This window comes from Mauremys reevesii, linkage group 22 (assembly GCF_016161935.1).
Source record: "Mauremys reevesii isolate NIE-2019 linkage group 22, ASM1616193v1, whole genome shotgun sequence".
NCBI lineage: Eukaryota > Metazoa > Chordata > Testudines > Geoemydidae > Mauremys > Mauremys reevesii.
The window spans coordinates 7,853,267-7,876,062 of record NC_052644.1 but is presented as its reverse complement, the minus strand read 5'-3'; the positions used below and the strand labels follow the sequence as shown (position 1 = coordinate 7,876,062).

General features: G+C 52.9%; 2 protein-coding genes across 2 annotated transcripts in view; both read left to right on the top strand.

Moving 5' to 3' along the window:
• The window catches only part of LOC120388077 (deleted in malignant brain tumors 1 protein-like), a 132,896-nt gene that overhangs the window by 70,451 nt on the left and 39,649 nt on the right, over positions 1-22,796 (top strand). The window lies entirely within an intron of this gene.
• LOC120388078 (deleted in malignant brain tumors 1 protein-like) overlaps positions 16,332-22,796 on the top strand; it is a 67,470-nt gene continuing 61,005 nt past the window's right edge. Inside the window, exon 1 of the mRNA XM_039509641.1 lies at positions 16,332-16,507. Coding sequence (XP_039365575.1) covers positions 16,393-16,507 — 115 coding nt within the window. The 5' untranslated portion in view covers positions 16,332-16,392. The remainder of the gene's footprint in view (positions 16,508-22,796) is intronic.

Here is a 22,796-nt window from a genome sequence, read left to right as displayed (position 1 = left end):
TGAAAGAAAATGTAGATTCAAATGAGGTAAAAATCTTAAGCGAAGTCACATGTTCCATAGAATCTCTATGGATAGAAATTTCATGCTCTAATAAAAATATAACATTAGGGATCTATTATCGACCACCTGACCAGGACAGTAATAGTAATGATGAAATGCTAAGGGAAATTAGAGAGGCTATCAAAATTAAGAACCCAATAACAGTGGGGGATTTCAATTATCCCCATATTGACTGGGAACATTTCACTTCAGGACGAAATGCAAAGATAAAATTTCTCGATACTTTAAATGACTGCTTCATGGAGCAGCTGGTACGGGAACCCACAAGGAGAGAGGCAACTCTAGATTTAATCCTGAGTGGAGCGCAGGAGCTGGTCCAAGAGGTAACTATAACGGGACCGCTTGGAAATAGGTACCATAATACAATAGCATTCAATATCCCTGTGGTGGGAAGAACATCTCAACAGCCCAACACTGTGGCATTTAATTTCAAAAGGGGGAACTATGCAAAAATGAGGGGGTTAGTTAAACAGAAGTTAAAAGGTACAGTGACCAAAGTGAAATCCCTGCAAGCTGCATGGGCGCTTTTTAAAGACACCATAATAGAGGCCCAACTTCAATGTATACCCCAAATTAAGAAACACAGTAAAAGAACCAAAAAAAAAGTCACCGTGGCAAATAGAAAGGAGCATAAACACTGCCAAAGTAAGTGCAAGAGTGTAATAAGAAAAGCCAAAGAGGAGTTTGAAGAACGGCTAGCCAAAAACTCCAAAGGTAATAACAAAATGTTTTTTAAGTACATCAGAAGCAGGAAGCCTGCTAAACAACTAGTGGGGCCCCTTGATGATCGAGATACAAAAGGAGGGCTTAAAGACGATAAAGTCATTGCGGAGAAACTAAATGGATTCTTTGCTTCAGTCTTCACGGCTGAGGATGTTAGGGAGATTCCCAAACCTGAGCTGGGTTTTGTAGGTGACAAATCTGAGGAACTGTCACAGACTGAAGTGTCACTAGAGGAAGTTTTGGAATTAATTGATAAACTCAACATAAACAAGTCACCAGGACCAGATGGCATTCACCCAAGAGTTCTGAAAGAGCTCAAATGTGAAGTTGCAGAACTATTAACTAAGGTTTGTAACCTGTCCTTTAAATCGGCTTCTGTACCCAGTGACTGGAAGTTAGCTAATGTAACGCCAATATTTAAAAAGGGCTCTAGAGGTGATCCCGGCAATTACAGACTGGTAAGTCTAACGTTGGTACTGGGCAAATTAGTCGAAACAATAGTTAAGAATAAAATTGTAAGATGGTTCTCTGGGCTGCCTGCAGTGGCAGGGAGCTCTGAGCCCTTTAAATCCCGGCCCCAGCCCAGCCGCCAGAGCCATGGCCAGGATTTAAAGGGCTCTGGGCTGCCCGCAGAACCGGGGAGCTCTGAGCCCTTTAAATCCCAGCCCCAGCCCCGCCGCCAGAGCCGTGGGTGGGATTCAAATGGCTCCGGGCTGCCCGCAGCGGTGGGGAGCTTTGAGCCCTTTAAATCCCAGCCGATCCTGGCTGCCAGAGCCCCGGCCGAGATTTAAAGGGCTCTGGGCTGCCTGCAGCCACGGGCAGCCCTGAGTCCTTTAAATCCCTGCCGCGGAAGCTGCTGCGGTCCGGCACGGTGTACTGGCTCTTGCCGGTACACTGTACCGGACCGTACCAGCTTACTGTCAACTCTGGATGTATTGGAGAATAAGCTTTTGTGGGTGATGAAGTGGGTATTCACCCACGAAAGCTTATGCTCCAATACATCTGTTAGTCTTTAAGGTGCCACAGCACTCATTGATGCATGGATATGTGACTTGCCCATGTGACTCCAAACTCCATTTTCCTGTAATTTCCCACAGTAAGAACACAGAGGTGTCCTTACACCTGGAAGAGACTATAAAAGGCAGTAACACAGGGAAAAGTAGGAGAGAAGTCCTAGAGGCCAAATTTAGGCTGCTAAGTGAGTCCTGTAGCAGGGTTTTTTTCCTTCCTGCACCTGCTTTTTATGCATTGTGTTTTTTACTGCTGTGACTTGCTAGTACAGGAGACTATTTACACTTAAAGGATAGTTTCTGTCACCATCCTCCCTCTTTTGCACACTCGGTTTTGCAAAAGAATTGACATTTATTTTTTAGACCAAAGGAAGGAGTAGAGAAAAAGAAACATTTAGATATAGATTGTTATGAATAAGACACATTTATACTTGAAATATAGCTAGCCAAATTAACAGTTATTTTAGTCTTTGAAGTGAGAATCAAATTATTGAACATAGTATAATGTTACATAAAAAAATCCCTTTTTCATATCAGATGGTGATTTTCACTCAGAGAGACAATTCAACTACAGGAACTGAGTGTGTAACATGCACAGAGTAGATTTAACATAATTGTTATTTGAAGTAGCATATAAATTTAAACAACAGAACAAGGTTTACCATTACATAATAAATTTTCACAGAGATTTAACAGCGCACAATACAATTCCACATTTTGAAAAATACACTACAAGATCATTATAACCCTAAGGCCAGTTCCTTTTAGAAAACAGCAGAATAGTTTTAGTAGCTGGTAATTGCTAAATTAGTCTTAATGCACAAAAATCCAAAATTACAGTGGTCTCTAAGTAAAAATAAACGACTGAATTTAGACACAGATACATAATAATGAGGTGTTAGACTGAAATCCTATTCCTTAGTCCAATTATAAATTTTAGGGAAAAAAGTTTGTGCTTATGTCTGCTTTGCACATGCAGAATTAAAGAAAAGAAAGAAAAGAAGCAAGTACCCATTAAGGAACTGTCAAAAAAGGAGGAATTCATAAAAATAGAAAGAGAAAAAGCAACACATTTTAATACACTACATACAGCAGCACGATATTTCAGTTGTTTTCATAAGAGGTTACCTGTCCACATTTTGCATAATTTGTGGAAGGTTCCTGCTTTACCACAGCTGTTTGTTTCATAACTGTCTCAACCTCTCTTTGATCTTGTAACATCCTGCTGGGTTTTCTGAGTATGATGTAGCAGAAATTTGTACTGATTTTATCTCTTGCATTTTATAAACTGCAAGAGAGGAACCTTTTTCTGTTTCTAGAACCATCAAGCAGCTGCTTGAACGCTTTTGTTTTCTTTTCCTGTTTACTTTTGTCCTCTGCCTCTGAGTTATACAAAGAACAAGCAGAACCCAGAAGCATTTCTCAGACTTTGTGTCCCATGCAAATAAAATGCTCCTATGGTCAATTACATACTTACTACAAAGGATCCATCATCCCATTCTCACTGGCCAAGTTTATTTCTATTTCTTTACAATCAGGTGTTCCGGTACTTCCCATTTCTTAGCATTCCACTATCAGTACGGTTTTGAATCTCATCTATTTCTTATGTATATATATTTCCCCCAAAAGTGCCTGCTGACAGATGTGCTGGGTGTGTTGCAAGATCCACGTATGTCTGTAAGCAGCTAGAATAAACCTCTGCTTTGCCACTGCTTTACTTGTGTTTTGAGATTTCATATTATCAGCCCAACCTGCTCTGCCTTTTTTATTGTTTTCCCCCTTTTTGCGATGTTTTTATAATGTCATGGTACATGGTAGGTACCAGTAACACAGGGAAAAGTCGGAGAGAAATCCTGGAGGCCAAATTTAGGCTGCTAGGTGAGAGATTAAAGTCTAGGATCTCCGTGGGAGCATTCTCTGAAATGCTTCCAGTTCCACACGCAGGGCCAGTTAGACAGGCAGATCTGCAGGGTATCAAAGCGTGAATGAGACAATGGCATAGTGAGGAGGGATTGAGGTTTATTAGGATCTAGGGAACCTTTTGGAAAAGGAGGAGCCTGTACAGGAAGGATGGGCTCCACCTAAACCAAAGTGGAACAAGACTTTCGGTATGTAACATTAAAAAGGTCGTAGAGGAGCTTTTACACTAAGGGCTGGGGGAAAACAGACAGGCGCAGAGAAGCACATGGTTTGGACAGAGACATCCCTTGGGGGGATTTATTAACGGGGACTCTCTGTATCCCAGTAAAGAGGAGAGGATAGAAGTTGAGAAAGTACCGGCAGGAACTGAAGAAAAACAAGTCAAATGAAGAAGAGTCCCATCCAATTACATCACGGGAAGGCAGACAACTAAATATTGACAAATTTTATAAGTGCTTGTGTACAAATGCTAGCAGTTTAAATACTAGGATGAGTGAACTTGAGTTCCTGGTATAGTAAGATGAGGCCCTGAAACATAAACTCTTGTGTCCGAGGCCCAGTCTGAGGCCTGAAGCCTGAACCAAAGTACTTCCAGGCATTGCTAAGCAAAAGCTGGGCTGTGAGCCAGAGGCAGGCCCCACTCACAGATGCTGGTGAGAAGAGGGTTGTTAGAAGCAAGTGCATTCACATATAAGCACTAATAAGAGGAACTTGTGCCAAGATGGCATCTGGACATCCTGATACGAGGAATACGCAGGTGCATCTTAAAGACAGGGTCAAAAGGACAGCATGATGGATAGATCTGTTTGTCTGAGACAACATGATCAAAGGGGAGACAGCACCCTAATGAGCCAAGGGGCTGTACCTCAATACGTCAGGAGGGATGAGTAATCTGTCCTGTAACTGTATAAAAGTAGGTCCCAGAGTGCCCATCTTTGTCTGGCCTAGGGGGCAGTGGAAAGTCCCGCCACTGACTGAGCCGGTCCACTGCCAGGTGGCACAAATTCGTAGTATGTCTTGTAGAGTCTAGGGGAAACTATTACTGTGCTTCCTTTGACAATAAACCTGGCTCGGGTTCCTTCGTACCTTACTAGAGTCTGTGGTCTTTGGGGGTTCTCTCGGGGTTTGCTGGGTCAGCGATATGCGCAGAGCCAGGGCAGCACCCAGAGGGAACACGCACGCAGCCGACTGTTATCATCATCGAACAAGAGCAGAGCACCACACTGGTAGTTACTGACAACAGGTTCCTCCAAGGGACGGTTCCAAAGCTGGGGATGAAGCCCTGATCCTGGGGCTCTGTGACAGCTGTTTCCATCCCCTTTGCTCCCCCCGCCTCCCGGGCCAAGTTTCCAGATCACCGGCAGAAACATGGGGCATTGCCCCGGAACAAGGAGCGGCCGGCCCCGTGTGGGAAAGTGAGAGGGGGGCCTCAGGCTCCCCCATATGGGCAGGCAGAAGAGGGGCTCAGGCCGGCCCTGTGCAGGGTGGGAGGGGAACCTCAGGTGGCCCCGCATGGGTGGGTGGCAGGGGGGCTCAGGCTGGCCCAGGCGGGAGGCAGGGAGGGCTCGGGCAGGCCCTGTGGGGTGTCCCATTTCCCCTTAGGGAAAGTATGGTCATGCTAGTACCAGGGCACAGGGCAGAAGTAGTGAGACCAGCCAACAAGTGAGGAAAAGAGACATTGTCACTGCTAGTGCCCCCCACGGGGCGGAAGTCAGGACTCCTGGGTTCTAGCCCCACTCTGGGAGGGGAGTGGTGTCTAGTGGTTAGAGCAGGGAGGGGGGTGGGTCTACTCTCTGCTCTGCGCAAGGCTCACTATGTGTCCTGGGGTAAGTCGTGTCCTGTTGTTGTGCCTCAGTTTCCCCTCTGTAAAGCAGGGGCACTGATGCTGCACCATTTCCTGGGGCTCAGTGACCTGTCTGTGCAGCATGTGGCGGGAGGGAGGTGCGGGAGAAGGGCCCAGGGTTAGTGTCGCGGGAAAGTCCATTCTGCCCTGTTCTGCACTGGCTGGCAATGCCTCGCGCTGAGCTGGGCCTTCAGGCCCTGGGGTCTCCCCACGAAGCCCCAGAACAGGTGTCCCAGCAGCTGCATTTGCTTTGCCAGAGGTGAGGCCGGTAGGTGGCCCCCACCGCTGCGCCGGGTGGGTGGAGGTGCGTCTGGACTGGCACTGAGGCAACGTGGCCATGGTGTGCAGGCAGCTGGGCTGTGGGCAGGCTATGGACGCACTGAGTGGCAGGGTGTTCGGCCCAGGCCCCAAGTCAGACCCTGTTCTGATGATGGACGTGCAGTGCCAGGGGAGAGAAGTGGAGCTGGGGAGCTGCCAGGACAGGAGAGGGGGACAAGCAGGGTCTGGGCTCTGCTCCCTGTCACACACCAAGGGGCAGGGTTGTGAAGGGAAAATGTCCTCACACAGTAGGGTCAGTGTCCACACACACATTGTCCGTTACTGATAGCCATGGGTGGCTCCTGCCCCCTGAGAGTACAAGGGATGATGGGGCTCGGGCAGGGAGGCAGGGGCAGGTCTGCCTGTGCGATCCTGCCCTGTCTTCTCTTCCCTCCTGTGCTCCTTTCCACCCTCGCTATCTTCCTCCCGTCCTCCCCCACTCTCTCTGCTCTTTTCCTGAGCCATTTTGCAAGAGCCACTTTCCTAGATTGCAAGGCCAGCAGGGACTCTTGTGACCATCCAGTCTGACCTCCTGCATAGCACAGGCTGGAGACTGTTATATCCTTGGGGCAGCCGGTGTAGGAAGCAATCACTTGAGGCCAGAGAGCAGACAGCTAACCAAAACCTCCATTTTATTTACAGAGACAGAGAGCTCACTCAGCCGGTTGAAACCGGCTGAGCTATCCCTTAATAGTCTAACTCAGTTGCCATAGTAACAAAACCCATGACAACCAAATACACAACATATTCCTCCCCTAATAAGAACATCCCTAAATAAAACACACACTAAACTAGAGAAGGAGGGTAGACTGCCTCCATTCCCGGCTAAACCCTGGGGATTATTTTGCCCCATAACCGTGGGTTCGCCCTAACTAAAGATCCAGCCGATGAGGAGGCCTTCTGTCTCTAGGTGGATTACGGCGAACTTCTGGTGTTGTTGCACCCGAAAGTACTAGGGGCTCAGGGTCCGCAGCACGAATAGGTGAGGAGGTGGTATCAGCTCGTGCTGGGCAAAGGGGTATCTCAGCTGCCAGCAGTAATGGAGGAGAACAGTCAGGAACAGGTGACTCATGATTCGGTGTCTCACCAGGAGGGTGAAGTCAGACCCTCAACTGCAGATGGGTCCTGAAGACTGGCATGACCTGGCAACAGCTGATCTACATGTCGCCGCCAAGTAAGATTCTCTGCAGTCCGGACTGTATAGGAAACAGGTCCTGTTTGAGTGATGACTGTGGCCGGGACCCATTTAGCTCTGGAAGTATAATTCCGAGCCAAAACTGGCTGCCCTGGGCTAAAGGTTCGGTCTTTTGCTCTGGGTGCCCGTCTGATGACTTGATATTGCTGCTTATGTTGCACAGTTTGTCTGGGTTCAGAAGGTTTCAGCAGATCAAAGCAAGTGCGCAGCTGTCGTCCCATCATTAGAAAGGCTGGGGAAGCCTGGGTCGTAGCATGAGGTGTGTTTCTATAGGAAAGTAAGAAGGTATCCAGACGCTTTTGAATGGAGTGTTGTCCCTTTGCTGATTTCAAAGCGTTTTTCATTGTCTGCACAAATCTTTCAGCTAATCCGTTGGTGGACGGATGATATGGTGCTGACGTGATGTGGTGTATCCCATTTGCTTTCATAAAATTTTGAAACTCCTGAGAGACGAACTGCGGTCCGTTGTCGCTCACAAGTTGTTCTGGCAGACCAAAACGACTAAAGAGTCCTCGTAGTTTTTGGATAGTACTCTCTGCAGTAGTGGACTGCATTATAGAGACTTCTGGCCATTTAGAATGGGCATCTACTGCTACCAAGAACATGCTTCCTTCAAGGGGGCCAGCAAAGTCAACGTGAATACGTTGCCACGGGTTTTCAGGCCAGTCCCATGGGTGTAGGGGTGCCCACTGGGGTGCATTTCTTACACCCTGACATGACATACAAGCTTTTGCCTTCTCTTCAATAGCACTGTCCAATCTAGGCCACCAAAAATAGCTTCGTGCAATTTCCTTCATGCGCACTATTCCACAGTGACCGGAATGTAACTGTTCTAACATCTGTGATCTCAGGGGTGGTGGAATAATGACACGCCTCCCCCACAACAAACAACCAGATTGGACCGATAACTCCGTCCGCCTGGACATGTAGGGAACAAGGTCGGGTGAGACCGGAGAGGTTTGTTGAGATTTTCCATGCATCACCAGGTTCATAACTTGGGATAATACTGGGTCAACGCGGGTTGCCTTCTTTATCTGAGCAACAGTGATGGGTGTATTCTCTACCTGTTCAAAGTAGAAGATTTCCTTTTGGGCACTATCTTGATGTTTGACCGGTAAAGGCAACCTTGAGAGGCCATCTGCATTGCCGTGCAGAGTGGATTTCCGATATTTGATTTCATATGTGTGTGCAGAAAGTATCAATGCCCAATGTTGCATACGACTAGCAGCTAATGGGGGAATGCCTGTGTAGGGTCCAAAAATTGATGTCAGAGGTCGATGGTCTGTAAGAAGAGTAAACTTTCGCCCAAACAGGTACTGATGAAACTTCCTAATTCCAAAAACAATTCCTAATGCCTCACGTTCGATTTGGGCGTAGTTAGTTTCTGCTTTGCTTAGAGTGCGTGAAGCAAAAGCAATAGGTCTTTCTTCTCCCAAAGGCATAATGTGTGACACGACCGCTCCCACTCCATAAGGGGAAGCATCGCAGGCCAATTGCAGGGGTAAGGATGGATCAAAGTGCGTTAGAACTTCAGAATTTAACAATGCATCCTTAGCTTTGTTAAATGCAACATCACAGGCTTCAGTCCACTTCCAGGCCTTGTTCTGCCCAAGGAGCTCATGAAGTGGTTTTAGCAGTGTGGCTAACTGTGAGATGAACTTTCCATAATAGTTCAGTAGTCCTAGAAATGAGCGTAGCTGGCTTACATTTCGAGGTGGGGGAGCCTCCACAATAGCTTTAACTTTTGCAGGGGCCTTATGAAGACCTGCAGAATCGATGATGTGTCCCAAATATTCAACAGAGGGCTTGAAGAATTCACACTTGTCTTTGCGAACTCGTAGGCCATACTCTTCCAGTCTTTGTAGGGTAGCCTCTAAATTCTTTAAGTGATCCTCTTCATTTCTTCCAGTGACCAGGATATCATCCAGATAGCACTGAACTCCTGACAAGCCACACAAGATCTGGTCCATAGCCCTCTGGAACAGGGCGGAGCCGATGTGATTCGAAGGGTAGGCGACAGTATCGATAAAGCCCCTTATGAGTCACAATAGTCAACAGCTCTTGGGACTTTTCATCGACGTGCATCTGTAAATATGCTTGACTCAGATCAATCTTACTGAACTTTTGTCCCCCAGCCAGACCTGCGAAGAGGTCATCGATGCGGGAAGCGGGTATTGCTCTGCACACAACACTGGGTTGACAGTGACTTTAAAATCACCGCAAATCCGGAGAGCCATCTTTCTTCACTATTGGAACGATAGGAGTGGCCCATGAGCTATGGGTAACTGGTATTAGGACTCCATTGGTGACCAGGCGCTCCAGGTCTGCTTCAACTTTTGGCCTGATGGCATATGGCACAGTTCGGGCTTTCAGATATTTTGGTGGACTGCCAGGTTTAATGTTCAATGTCACAGTGATTCCCTTCATACTTCCCAAATCATCTCCAAAAACAGCAGCATGTTTCCTTAGTATAGGGTTAGACTGGTTTCTTCTTTAGTCATCCGGTGCACTTCTGCCCAGTTCAGCTGAATCTTCCCAAGCCAAGACCTACCCATTAAGGCTGGGTAGTCACCTCTCACCACAAACAGTGGCAATTTAGCCGCCTGTCCATTGAGCTCCACCTTAACATCAATAGTGCCCAACATGGGCACAGCTTCACCTGTATACGTCTTCAGAACAGTTTTTGTTGCCTTAAGCGGAAGATGCTGTAGCTTTTCCTTATACACAGTCTCCGGAACCAGCGAGACAGCTGCACGGTGTCTAGTTCCATGCGTATAGGTTTGCCCTCCAATAAGGGGGTTACCCAGTATTCATGTGAGCCCGCTGCCAAAGACAAAACATGCAGTGGCACTTCCTCTTGTGAGGAGGTGTCACCTTGATCATCCTGGGTCTGCTCTAGGGTATGCAAGGTTCCTCTTTTTGTCGGCCAGACCACAGGCCTCTTTTTCTTTTGTTTACAGGCATACTCAATGTGTCCCTTTTTGCCACAGTGTCGACACACCAGGTCCTTACACCAGCATTCTGATGCCTGGTGACCCAGCTTACCACAGCGGTAACATTCTTGACTCTGCACCGTTTTGTGGATCAGTTCTTGTGACACTTTTGCACCCTAGGGGATGCACCGATGTATTGTGCCTCCTTGTAGCCAGTTCCATGGAGACAGCAATATCAACAGCCTTCTGTAATGTAAGCTGAGCCTCTGTCAGTAGGCGCTTCCGTATAGCTTCACTGCAGAGGCCACACACTAACCTGTCACGCAGGGCATCATTTAACATCTCTTTAAATTCACAGTGTTCTGCTAGCTTTTTTAAAATGGCTACAAATTGTACAACTGTTTCATCTTCCGTTTGGTCTCTTTTGTGGAACCTATATCTTTCAGCAATTACCAGTGGTTTTGGGGAGAAATGAGACCCCAGGATTTCCACAATGTCACTGTAAGATTTAGTCTCAGGCTTAACAGGGTGCAGTAAGCTGCGTAGCAGAGAGTAGGTTTTAGCCCCTACAACAGTTAAGAATATTGGCACCTTCTTCGCTTCTGTAATGTCATTTGCAATACCAAAAAGCTCAAAACGCTCAGTATACACATGCCACTGCTCTGTATTCTCGTCAAAAGGCTCCAGGGGCCTGGTCAGAGTAGCCATGATTTTTAGTTTCACTTTCACAGTCAGTGCAACAAGCAGCTTTTTTTCTTTGTTTGGTCTTTACCTTGACTTCTACTTCCTTCTGTTACTGGAGCAGCACCAGGATCCCACCCTCGTCGCCAGTGTTATATCCTTGGGGCAGCCGGTGTAGGAAGCAATCACTTGAGGCCAGAGAGCAGACAGCTAACCAAAACCTCCATTTTATTTACAGAGACAGAGAGCTCACTCAGCTGGTTGAAACCAGCTGAGCTATCCCTTAATAGTCTAACTCAGTTGTCATAGTAACAAAACCCATGACAACCAAATACACAACAGAGACCCTCCCCCGGCAAGCCCTGCATCTAACCCCTAGCTTGTGGCTGGGCTGGAGCATGTCATAGAAAGACAGCCAAGATTACCTGGTCCCCTGCAGGCAGCCCCCTCCCCACCTCCCTGCACAGCCCTTCCTCAGCCTCCTTCCCCCAGGGACCCTCCATCACCTGCATGACCCCAAACTGATACTGGCCATTCCTGGCGTGACCGACCCCAAAGAGCCAATCCCATTCTGGACACACCCACAGCTCCGGGAATAGGTGGGGCAGGGAGCACGCTATGAATGGGGGGCACTAAGCAGAACTGGGCGGCATGGGGCTGAGCCCCTCCCCTTCATGCAGGACAGAGCGGCTGGGCCTTGCTCCCCATGCCGGCTCCATTCTCTTCCCTGTGGACACAGGCTCCGGCTCCAGCCCACTCTGCCCCACTCCAGTTAGCGCCTCCCATTGCTGGATGCGGCCCAGCCGCCATCACTGCTGGGCATGTGGGGGATGCCCAGAATGGGGCCGGCTCTCAGCTCCAAACACTCAGCCTGTGGGGAGGCGTAACTGGGGTGGGGATCACAGGGAGCGGGAGCCTGTGTCAATGGGGCGGCGGAGCCTGGGGAGCCCTACGAGGCAGCAGCTCTGCTAGCAGCCTGCACCCCTCAGCGACCCAGCTCAGGGTTCCTAGGGATTTCCCTGGCTCTGTGACCCCCTCTCCCATGATTCCCCCCCCACTGTGATCGCTGAGCAGCGCGGCTGCACTGGCACAGAGGAGGAGAAAAGGCCCTCAGGAAGGGGCTAGTCCCTCTGAGCCATCCCGGCTCAGTGTCACAGGGACAGGGAGTGGTACACCAGAGCGGCTCCCCCGGGGCTGGGGAATTAACCACCACCAGAAGCCTGTCAATCGGGGGTGGGGTGTGGGGGTTACAATCTGGCCCAGCCCCCTCCAGCACTCACCCGTCTGCTCTTCCTCAGCCTCCACCTCAGAGCCTGCACCTCCAGCTGGAGCCCTCATCCCCCACCTCCTGCAGCCCAACAGCCCACCCCAGCCCTGATCCCCCTCCCGCCCTTTGAACCCCTCGATCCCAGCCCAGAGCACCGTCCTGCACCCCAAACTCCTCATCCCCAGCCCCAGCCATATCCCAGAGCCTGCACCCCCAGCCAGAGCCCTCACACCCCCCTGCACTCCAACCTCCTGCCCCAGCCCAGAGCCCCCTCCTGCACTCCGAACCCCTCAACCCTGGTCCCACATCACAGCCCGCATCCCCAAACAGTGCCCTGACCCCCCCACACCCCAACCCCAGCCTGGTGAAAATGAGCGAGTGAGTGACAGTGGGGAGAGTGAGCGACGGGGGGGGGAATGGAGTGAGCAGGGGTGGGGCCTCAGAGAAGGGGTGGGGCAAGGGTGGGGCCTCAGAGGAGGAGAGGGCAGGGGGTGGGCCAAGGGTGTTTGGTTTTGGATGAGTAGAAAGTTGGTAACCCCAGGAGAGTCTCCTCCTGCCCCATCAGTAAGAGCTCGGCTCCTGCACTGGAGCGGGTATCAGAGCCACCCGAACTCGGAGTTATTTTTAATGTTCACAGTTGTGACTCTGGGTGTTCTTGTTATTTAAACACCCAGCCCTGCTATGGGCCCTCCCCAGCCCTGGCCCAGCACTGCCTTGTGGCAATGTAACCCCTCTGGGGTTTAGAGAGCATGGTCCCTTTAAATCTTTTCCAAGAGGGGAGAGGGAGAGTAAGAAAAAAGGAAGGAAGCTCCGGGGCTGGAGAGGGAAGCGGGGAGAACGTGCGTGAAGCCTGAGGAGGACAGGCCTGATCGGGGACAGCCCAGGACAGGAGCCAGGAGCAGCCCTGTGCCGGGGGGAATCGCCGGAGAAGGACAGGCCGGAGCTGGACCCAGTATCATGGCTGCCCAGAGCTGCGTGGGGCTGGTCATTCTGCACTGGGAACAAGGAGGGAGGCTGTAGCTAGTTGAGTGGGGAGGTGGTCGCTCTGTGTGACTTTGCAGAGAGCGGCAGAAGAGGCACCGGAGGGGTTTGCTGGGGAAAGTTCACTGGCGCCGAAGACGACCAAGAGCACCCAAAACTCACCACTGGATTGGAACTTTGCTCAGGACTCGTGAACTCTGTGCAGACACATTACTCAGTGCCTGCCCCTCCAGACTGTGCTCCCACTGGGCCCGTGGGTCCTGGGTTTGAATGCAACCCTGTTCTACTGCTCCCCTTATATTTCCCCTTGTTGTTTTTCTCCTCTCATCCCTCTGTAAATAAATATCTCCCTTTGTTATATCCATTGTACTTTTCCTGCGGGTGGGTGTGTTCACTCTGGGGGGGTTGGAACAGGTGCCCCTTGGGTGGAAGGGATTTCTCCTGCTGCATTCCTGCGCGCGCCTTCTCTTGGCCAGAGCTGCCTGCAGAGCAGACTCCATCTTGGCCACGAGGGTGCTAAAGTTACAGCAATGAGTTCCCCAGACTCATAACACTGTGGGAAGGGATTTCCTGGGGTCAGTGTGGATTTTCCCTTCTTTGTCTCATTGCTCATCCCTCTGGTTCCTGCCCTGTGAGAAGCACCTGATCTCCCATTTCTGTCCCAGTCAATGTTGTGGGTCCTTCTTTCCCATCTCCCATATCCCTCCTCCCTCAATAACCAGCCCCAGATGTTTTGTCCCCCCACAGAGGAACCCCTCTACCCCCAGCTCTAACCATCCTCATCCCCTGGCCCTGACCCCTCAGCTCTGCTGGAGACTTTTGCAGATGGGAGCTCAGCACTGGTGGGGAGAGGGGCGCACTGTTCACCGTCTCCAGGGGGCGCCCCATGGCTCTATCCAAAGGCAGGGCAGGTTCTCACTGGGCCCCAGCCCGGCCCTCATGCACCCAGAGCTGTGCCAGTGACCCTGCTACGCACTGAGCCCTGGTTTCCATGGAGCTGCCCATGGGCCTGTCCCTGTGCTGTGACAGTTCGTGCAGACTCAGGGGATGAGGGTCAGGGGTTCACATGGCCAGGAGTGGCTCCAGGCACCAGCACGCCAAGTGCGTGCTTGGGGCAGCAAGCTGTGGGGGGGCGCTCTGCTGGTCGCCGCGAGGGCGGCAGGCAGGTTGCCTTTGGCGGCACGCCTGTGGAGGGTCCGCTGGTCCCGCAGCTTTGGTGGACCTCCCGCAGGCAAGCCGCTGAAGGCACCCTGCCTGCAGTGCTTGGGGCGGCAAAATACCTAGAGCCGCCCCTGCACACGGCTCCCCCCAGCCTCAGGGCACCTGACCATTTACAAGCCTCCAGGCTCCCTGCCATTGTGCCGCCCAACCCCCAGCCAGGGGCGGCTCTAGAGCCCAGCGGGGCAAGCACCCGCCTGGGGCGGCCCTTTCCCAGGGGGGCGGCAGGCTGGGCCGGTGGACCTGCCGCAGTCATGCCTGCGGGAGGTCCACCGGAGCCCCGGGACGACGGGACCTGCCGCAGGCATGACTGCGGCAGCTCAACCGGAGCCGCCGCACCAGCAAACTGTCCGCAGCTGCGGGAGGTCCAGCTGAGCCGCGCGACCCTCCGCAGTCATGCCCGCTGCTCCAGCGGCTCGGGGGCGCCTCCTGGGCATGATTGCTTGGGGCGGCCAAATTTGTAGAGCCGCCCCTGCCCCCAGCCTTCTCCCGGCCATGGACACCCTCGGTAGCTCTGTGTCATCTGCACTGGTATTCCCCTTTCCTGCTCCCAGCGGGGGATTAAATGTGTGAAACACCCACCCCTGGGCAGACCCAGCCCCATATCTCCCTGTTGCCAAGGGGAGAGTCACCACTGGGGGCTGCTCTTTGGCCCTGTCCACACTAGGCCAGTAGCTGCGGTTGGAGGCTGGGCAGCTAAGACATTAACTAGCCTGGCTGTAAACCCTCATGCAGGCCGCACAGAGCCCTTTAAACATGTGTGAGCTGGGCGTGGCCAGGCCCGGGGGCAGCACACGTGGTGCAGGGTGAGTTGTCAGAGCGCTGCCTGCACCAGGCTTTGGAACGGGCTGGGTGGGGTGTCAGAGCGAACACCTCTGAACAGCCGCATGCCCTGGCAGCCACACGCCTCAGCTACACAGACGGGCACCGGCTCCATTCAGACTGGGGGTAAAGCTCATATTAGCCTTTGTCCCCATGGGAACGGTCTCAGTTCTAGTCACCTTTGTCAGCTGCTCCATATGCAGGGGCAAGACCATATCAACAGTGAGGACCTTGGAAGACGAACCCAGCGCCCGCCTCCATCAGCTCTCGGTTCAGTTTCGGCAGCTGTCTTGGGACAGGAGACCAGTGAATTACAAAGTGTGTTTACCAACGAAAGCTGCTAGGCAGACAGTGATCACGTAGGCACCAAGCACTTCCCTGTTCCACTGAGATCGCCAAGGATGGGCATAGACCAAACATCCACCCCGAAACTTCAGGAGCTGGCCAGAGACTGAGCTGCATGATGCTCGATCTGCAAGGAGGCCATGTCCTTTTGGGATTTGCCGAGATGATAACATGGGAATGTGGCTTGGGCATAAAGTCAGGTGTGAATGGACCTGCTCTAGGTACATGGGGGTGTCCCCATGTGGTGAGGCCAGTGCAGTGATGCCCCTTCCCAGGGCAGACAAGGGCTGTGTGTACATCACAACTGCAGTAGTGGCACAGCTCAGTGCTGCGGCTACGCAGCTGTGGTGTGATGCAGATTCTACAACAATGAAAGGAGCTTTGCCGTCACCATAGTTAATACACCCCTCAAAGCAGCAATAGCCAGGCCAATGGGAGAGTTCTTTGTTCCAGAGGTCTGAATTTTTCACCCCCTGAGCGATGTACTTGGGTCAACCTAAGCTTTAGGTGTAGATCAAGCCAAGCATCAGCCTCATTCAACTGGAGTAAGGGCGTCCACACAGCCCTCAGCGTCGCTTTAACTGCATGGGTTGAGCCTCGCACCCACAGTCCAACCCATGCACCTGTCCCGTGTCCACCAGGCCTCTGTGGATCAGTTCTGCTGACTCCCTGTGAACCAGCTCCAGGAGCAGGCCCTGCACCCCATGTGTCCCAGAACCAGCAGTTGCAAGAGGGGTTTGTTTGCTCAGCATGTTTCAGGAACACATATTTCACAATCCAGTGATAGAAATAAAGCCACCGTGCAGGGCATGAGGGTCACTTCTCCTCTGTGGGTTCAGTTGCACAGGCATTGGATCACTTCGTGCAGCGGGGGGTGTGGAGGGAGGGGTCTCTGCAGTGACAGGCCTGTCACACACTCCCTGCTCCCTTGGGTCCCTGCCCCCTTGGGTGCCTTCCCCATCTCTTCAGCCTCCCAGCCTGTGACCATCACACGGAGCTCAGCTTGTCTCTCTCACAAGGACAATCGCCTGCCCTAACCCCTGGCCACGCTGCCCCATAAGGACTGTGCTACGAACATGGGGTTTCCTGGGTGCCTCTTGCTCCCAGCTGGGCACCCCCTTGGCAGGAGCTCGGCTGCCTGCGCTGGAGCCGGGAACACAAGAATCCCCATCCTCCTGGCCTGGCTTTGGGGTGAGTGGCCTTTTCCCTTTGCTCTGGCTTTGAATAGCCCTGGGGGCACCCTGCGATTCTCCAGCCCCACCCATCAGACACGGCATAGCTGTGTCCTAGGAGAACAGGACTCCTGGGGTCTATTCCTGGGAAGGGGAGTGGGGTCTAGTGGGGTCTAGAGCAGTGGGGACTGGGAGCCAGGACTTCTGGGGTCTATTGCTGCCTTGGGAAAGGGAGTCAAGTATCAGAGGGGTAGCCGTATTAGTCTGGATCTGTAAAAGCAACAAAGAATCCTAAAGCTCATGCTGCAGAACGTCTGTTAGTCTATAAGGTGCCACAGGATTCTTTGTTGCTTTTTTGGGAAAGGGAGTGGAGTCTAGCAGTTAGAGTAGGGGGGTGGTACCAGGATATATCTAGTTGCACATACGATTTTACAATACAATTAATTGAACTTTTGTTAAGTGTTAAAAGAGTAAAAAGAAACTGGCATGTCTCTGACTCCTGGAGGTGTTTCCCAGCCGCCCTCGGCTGGTCTTTTTAGGAACACAGGACACAGGGCTGGAAGGGCGTGTTATAGAATCCCAGTCACACACGTGTCAAGCACCATCTTCACGTGAGTTAGCGTGTTCTCCCCTCACCCATTAGGAGGCTGTTCCGGAACCTTCTTCTCATTTCCAGCCTAATGTGACTCCTGGCCAGTTTATCCCCATTTTTTCTTGTGCCAGCACTGTCCTTTGGCTTCAATAGCTCTTCTCACTCTCTGCTCAGCCTCTGCTGTGCCAGCTAAACCAGCCAAGCTCTTCCAGGCTCATCTCATACGACCAGCCTCCATCCTCCAACCACCCTAGCAGCCCTTCTCTGCACCTGGTCCCATCTGAATCCATCTGTCCTGCATGCGGGTGACCAGAACTGCACACAGGATTCCCTGAATGACATAACTCCTGTCGTGCTCTTACCGTGTTTGTTCAGTGTTTGAGGCTCCATTTGTTAACTATTATTTATTATGCAAACACAAGAATTCATGTTACGGCAGCACTGTAGGCCGAGCTCAGGGCCCTGTGGTGCTGGGCTCTGCACTGGCAGGTGACAGGCAGTCTCTGCCCCCAAGAGCTCAGTGTAAATGGAGAGGATCGAGAGGGGCAATAGGGGCACAGAGAGGGGCTGTGATAGCGGCTGTTGGGAACAGAGCCCTGGTCTCATCACTCCCAGCCTGGTGCCTCTCAGCTCTGCCGCTGTGCTTGGTGCTGTACAACACACAACCAGAGACAGCCACTGGGCTCACAGTCAGCTATGAAATGTCCTGTTCCCAGACACAGCCCTTCTCAGACTCAGGTAGGCACTGACAGAACCTGGAGAACAAAGACAAGTTAACATTACAAATCTCAGCTCCCTCTCAGCATCCACCAGCATTTCCAGAGGGCCAGCAATCCACTTTGTAAGCCCAAATACAGAGATGATGGCTCTGTTGCTGGACACTAAAAGAAGAGCTCATCACTGAGAAAGTTTGCAGATGGTACAGTTGTGGGGGTGTAAATAATGAAGAGGACGGGTTGAGAAATCTGGATGTTTGGTAAACTGGGGGCAAGCAAACAATATGCATTTTAATAGAGCTACATGCAAATGTATACATCTAGGGACCAAGAACATAGGCCATACTTACATGGTGAACTCTCTCCTGGAAAGCAGTGCCCCTTGAAAAAAAATTGGGGGTACAGTGGATAATCTAAAGGACACAAGCTACTAGTGAGAAACTGTGGCCAAAAGAGCTGCTGTGATCCTGTTATGCACAAACAGGGGAATCTCTAGTAGGAGCAGATAGTTTATTTTACTTCCTCATTTGGCACTGGTGTGATCAATGCTGGAATTCTGTGTCCAGTTCTGGTGTCCCCAATTCAAGAAAGATGTTGATGAGTTGGAGAGGGCTCAGAGAAGAGCCGTGAGAACGAGTAAGGGACTAGAAAACTTATTTAATCTGTTTAGCTTAACAAAGAGAAGGTTAAGGGGTGACTTGATCACAGTCTGTAAGTAACTACATGGGCCTGGGGAACAAGTATTTCATAATGGGCTCTTCAGTCTAGCAGAGAAAGGAGGAACAGGTTCCAGTGGCTAGAAGGTTCCAGAAGCCAGACAAATTCAGGCTGGAATGAGGCATTTACCAAGGGCCGTGGCAGATTCTTCATCATTTTTGACAACTTGTAACTCAAGATTGTATGTTTATCTAAACATTCTAGGAGTTATTTCAGGGCAGGTTTCTGGCCTGTGCTATACAGGACTCAGACTAGATGACCACAATGGTCCCTTTTGACCTAGGAATGTATGAATTTGTAAAACCCCCGAGTCAGACTGAAACTTTCTATTATCCTATGAGACTGTGCTGGGTGTGCGGGGCTGGGGCAGGTTTGTGGAGCCCCTGGAATCTCACAAAGCTGCAGAAACACTTTGTCTTCAAAGTTTCTCCCTTGATCTGAGAGCAGCACTGCTGGCCCCCCGAGTCTGGTGAAGAATTCATTCACTGGAATGAACGTAGTCCATTGATTCATTGTGTGCTTATTAGCTGCAATTAAATCCAAACTGATTATCAGCTCACCCACGATCCTGGCTTCTTGCTCAAATTCCAGTGCTCCTATTTTCAAACCCAATTTTCCCCATTTTTGGAAGGACACAACTCCCCAGCCAGGGGCCATGTCTACACTGCGCACAGAGCCAGCTGTTGGGGTGTAAATTGCAGAGTGCACCAAAGAGCTGCACTCGGACTGAGCTGTGTGGAGGCTGCTGGCGCGAACTGAAGGTTCCTAATTTGAGTTAAGGCCCTGTGAAAGAGGACTAGGGTAACTATGGTAACAACCCCCCCCCCATACACTGGGCGGGCAGGGGGAGTTCACACACTGTATCTGCCCCCCCGATACACACACACACTCACTGGGGAGGCAGGGGGAGGTCACACACCATAACTGTTCCTCCCCATCAAAACTGAGGAGAGCACTAGCCCTGGCCAGACGTGGCGGGAGCAGAGTGTATCATGCTCCCGTCCCAGGTGTGGTCTGGCTACAGAATTTGCTAATCCACCCCAGCTGTGTTCATCCTTAGATCCTTTAATGCCCTGACAAGTATGGCTGAGGTTCGGCTCCCTAAGGGATGTTACACACAGCACCACCCAGTGGCTGAGCAGATCACTACAGGTTAACATCCCAGTCCATCTCCCCCATTAAGTTCCATGTATCTGCCATTTATTCACACTGTCACGCTGGCTGTGAAGTTCAGGACGGATCAGTCTGTTCAGTGTCTCTGAAGCACCCTGGGCTCCTAACTGAAAAATGCCAACGTGGAGCAGCTTGGCCATCTGGCTGGCCGCTAGTTACAACGACTGACTGGGGTTGTTCTGGAATCCTTGAGTCGTCATCTTCTCATTCAGCATCCGCCGTCTGTCAGGTTTGCTCTGTGGATGGTTTCTGTTGATCACAGTTCCATATCCAGCAGGTCTCAAGCTGAGTGATGGCCCTTGTAAACGTGTCTGTCGTGTAGGGGCCGGCTGCTCCCACTGGCACTGGGTGGGTTGTTTGGCTGCCCTCGCCCCATGCCAGGAGAGAGGGGAGGGGTCAAGGAGCAGCTGGGACCCTGGGACTGAGAGGGCCTCTGGCCAATCAGAGAACTCCAGACTAGGGCCAATGGATAGTAGCCAGTGCCCCAGGTCAGTTTGATTGACCAGGCAGCTGGGCCAATCAGGGAGCCCAGCTGAGGTCCCAGCCTCTGTGCATGCTGGGGAAGGAGACAGCGAGAGCAGCCCCCGGGGAGGAGCTGGGGCGGAGTCAGGGGGAGAAAAGCCGTGTGAGAGGGTGGGAGGGGCTGAGTAAAGACCCAGCCACATATGTGGGGGCTGGTGAGGGGGGCAGGGCTGGGGCCAGCAAGTGGGATGAGGGTCAGTAAGGGGCTGGGGCCAGGGGCTGTGGGGAGGGCAGGGCAGGGTGAATGTTGGTGAGGGGGGCAGGGCGAGAGTCTGTGCAAGGGCCAGGCCAGGGTCCGTGAGGAGGGCAGGGTGAGAATTGGTGAGGGGGGTAGGGCGAGAGTCTGTGCAAGGGCCAGGCCAGGGTCAGTGGGGAGGGCAGGGTGAATGTTGGTGAGGGGGGCAGGGCGAGAGTCCGTAGGGGAGGTGCAGGCCAGGGTCAGTGAGGAGGGCAGGGTGAGAATTGGTGAGGGGGGTAGGGCGAGAGTCCTTGGGGGGGCTAGGCCAGGTTCAGTGGGGAGAGCAGGGTGAGGGTTGGTGAGAGGGGCAGGGCCTGTGAGTGGGGTAAGTGCTGGTGAGTGGGGTGAGAGGCAGGGGGGTGGTAGGGCCAGGATCAGTCAGGAGGCGGGTGAGTAGTGGTGAGTGGGGCAAGGTTCAGTGAGGGAGGTGAGGGGTGGGATGAGGGTTTCTGAGGGGGGTGGGACGAGGGTTTGGGAAGGGGGTGGGACCCTGCCATGAGGCGGTGACAGGCCCAGCCTGGCAGAGCCCCACGGAGGGGAGCGAACCCAGCAGCAGAGACAGGGGCTGCAGACATGGGCGGCAGGTTTGTATAATTTTTGGTGGTGCCCAAGTGGATCCGTCCCATCCATAGGATGCCTACCTACCTTATGCTTCAGGGGGACGTGGGGTCCAGGGTGGCCTGGGGGGTTAGCGGGGTGCCTGGTGCCGACAGCAGCGAGCAATCCTGCTCCACCCAGCCTCTTCCCACACCGCCCCCACTCCACCTCTTCCCCGAAGGCCCTGCCCCTGAGCAATGCTGGGAGCTGGTGAGGTTAAGCAGAGTGGGCTGGGGCCAGGTCACTCGCTGCTGCCAGTGCCAGGCCCCCCGCTAAAGCCACAGGCTGCCCTGGACCCCATCACCCCCTGAAGCACAAGGTAGGGGTAGGCACCACCATGTTGTGCAACAAACACTTGTCAAAATTACTGGACTTAGTGATGGACAATGCAGGCAGGTGGGTATTATGTCATTCAATCATTCAACCCATAAAATTGCACACATTTTGCCTCAGTGAAATTAGATATCCAGAGAATTACTGGGCCTGTGATGATGATGACCAGGGCTTGCTCACCTGTGGCTCCCCCTCCCTGTGCTGTGGAGGCACAGCCAGGCAGGTCTGCATCTGCAAGCAGGCACCCTGCCTCAGGTGCAGCTCCCATGGGCCCTGATAGCCACTAGACTGGGAGCCTCCCGGCCAATGGAATGGGCTGGACTGGGGGGCGGAAGGCAACGGGGGAGATTGTAGGGAGCTTTGGAGGAGGGGAGGCAGTGGGGGAGGGGAGTGGTCTGGCACAAAGGGGTGGGCTCTCTGGAGAGGAGTGACAGGGGCACAGGGGTCATTGGGAGTCTCTCGAGGGGGCAGAGGGTTGTGTGGGTCTCTGTGGGGCAGGGGGCTGTGATGGGCGGAGCCAGCTGCAACCTGGGTCTGCTCTGCGGGGGGGGGGGGGGGTTGCTATAGTCCCCTCAGGAAGCCCCCCCTGTCCTGTGTATTTTATGCCAGCCCCGGGGCGCCCATTGCTGCTCCTTTCCCCCGCCCACAGCTCCATCTGTCTGTCCCCACAACCCCTTGGCTGTGTCCTTGTGTCTGTCCGTCCCCACCACCCCCGGCTGTGTCTGTCTGTCCCACAACCCCCCGGCGGTGTCGCTGTGTCGGTCTGTCCCCACAACCCCCCGGCTGTGTCCGTCTGTCTGTCTGTCCCCACAACCCCCAGGCTGTGTCTATCCCCACAACCCCCCGGCTGTGTCCGTCTGTCTGTCTGTCCCCACAACCCCCTGGCTGTGTCCTTGTGTCTGTCCGTCCCCACAACCCCCCGGCTGTGTCCGTCTGTCTGTCTGTCCCCACAACCCCCTGGCTGTGTCCTTGTGTCTGTCTGTCCCACAACCCCCCGGCTGTGTCCGTCTGTCTGTCTGTCCCACAACCCCCGGCTGTGTCTGTCTGTCCCCACAACCCCCCAGCTGTGTCTCTGTGTCTGGCTGCCCCCACAGCTCACCGGCTGTGTCTGTCTGACAGGCACAGACCCTGCTGCTCGCTCTGCCAGGGCTGAGAGCTGCTGCTGGTGGCTCCCTCCCCCTCCCTGCTGTGGAGATGTGGCCGGGCAGCTCTGGCACCTTCCCCTGCAGCTCCCATTGGCTGGGGTTCCCGGCCAATGGGCTATGAGCCAAGTCAGCGCTGGGGCCTCTCCGGGGCTGGGGGGAGCTGCCCCTGAGGTGAGAGTGCCCCACATTGCCGACCCCTGGCACGGGGACCCCCAAAGCACAGGGCCTGGGGCCCAAACATTGGTGGAGCTGGGCCCACCTTCAGGAATATTGCT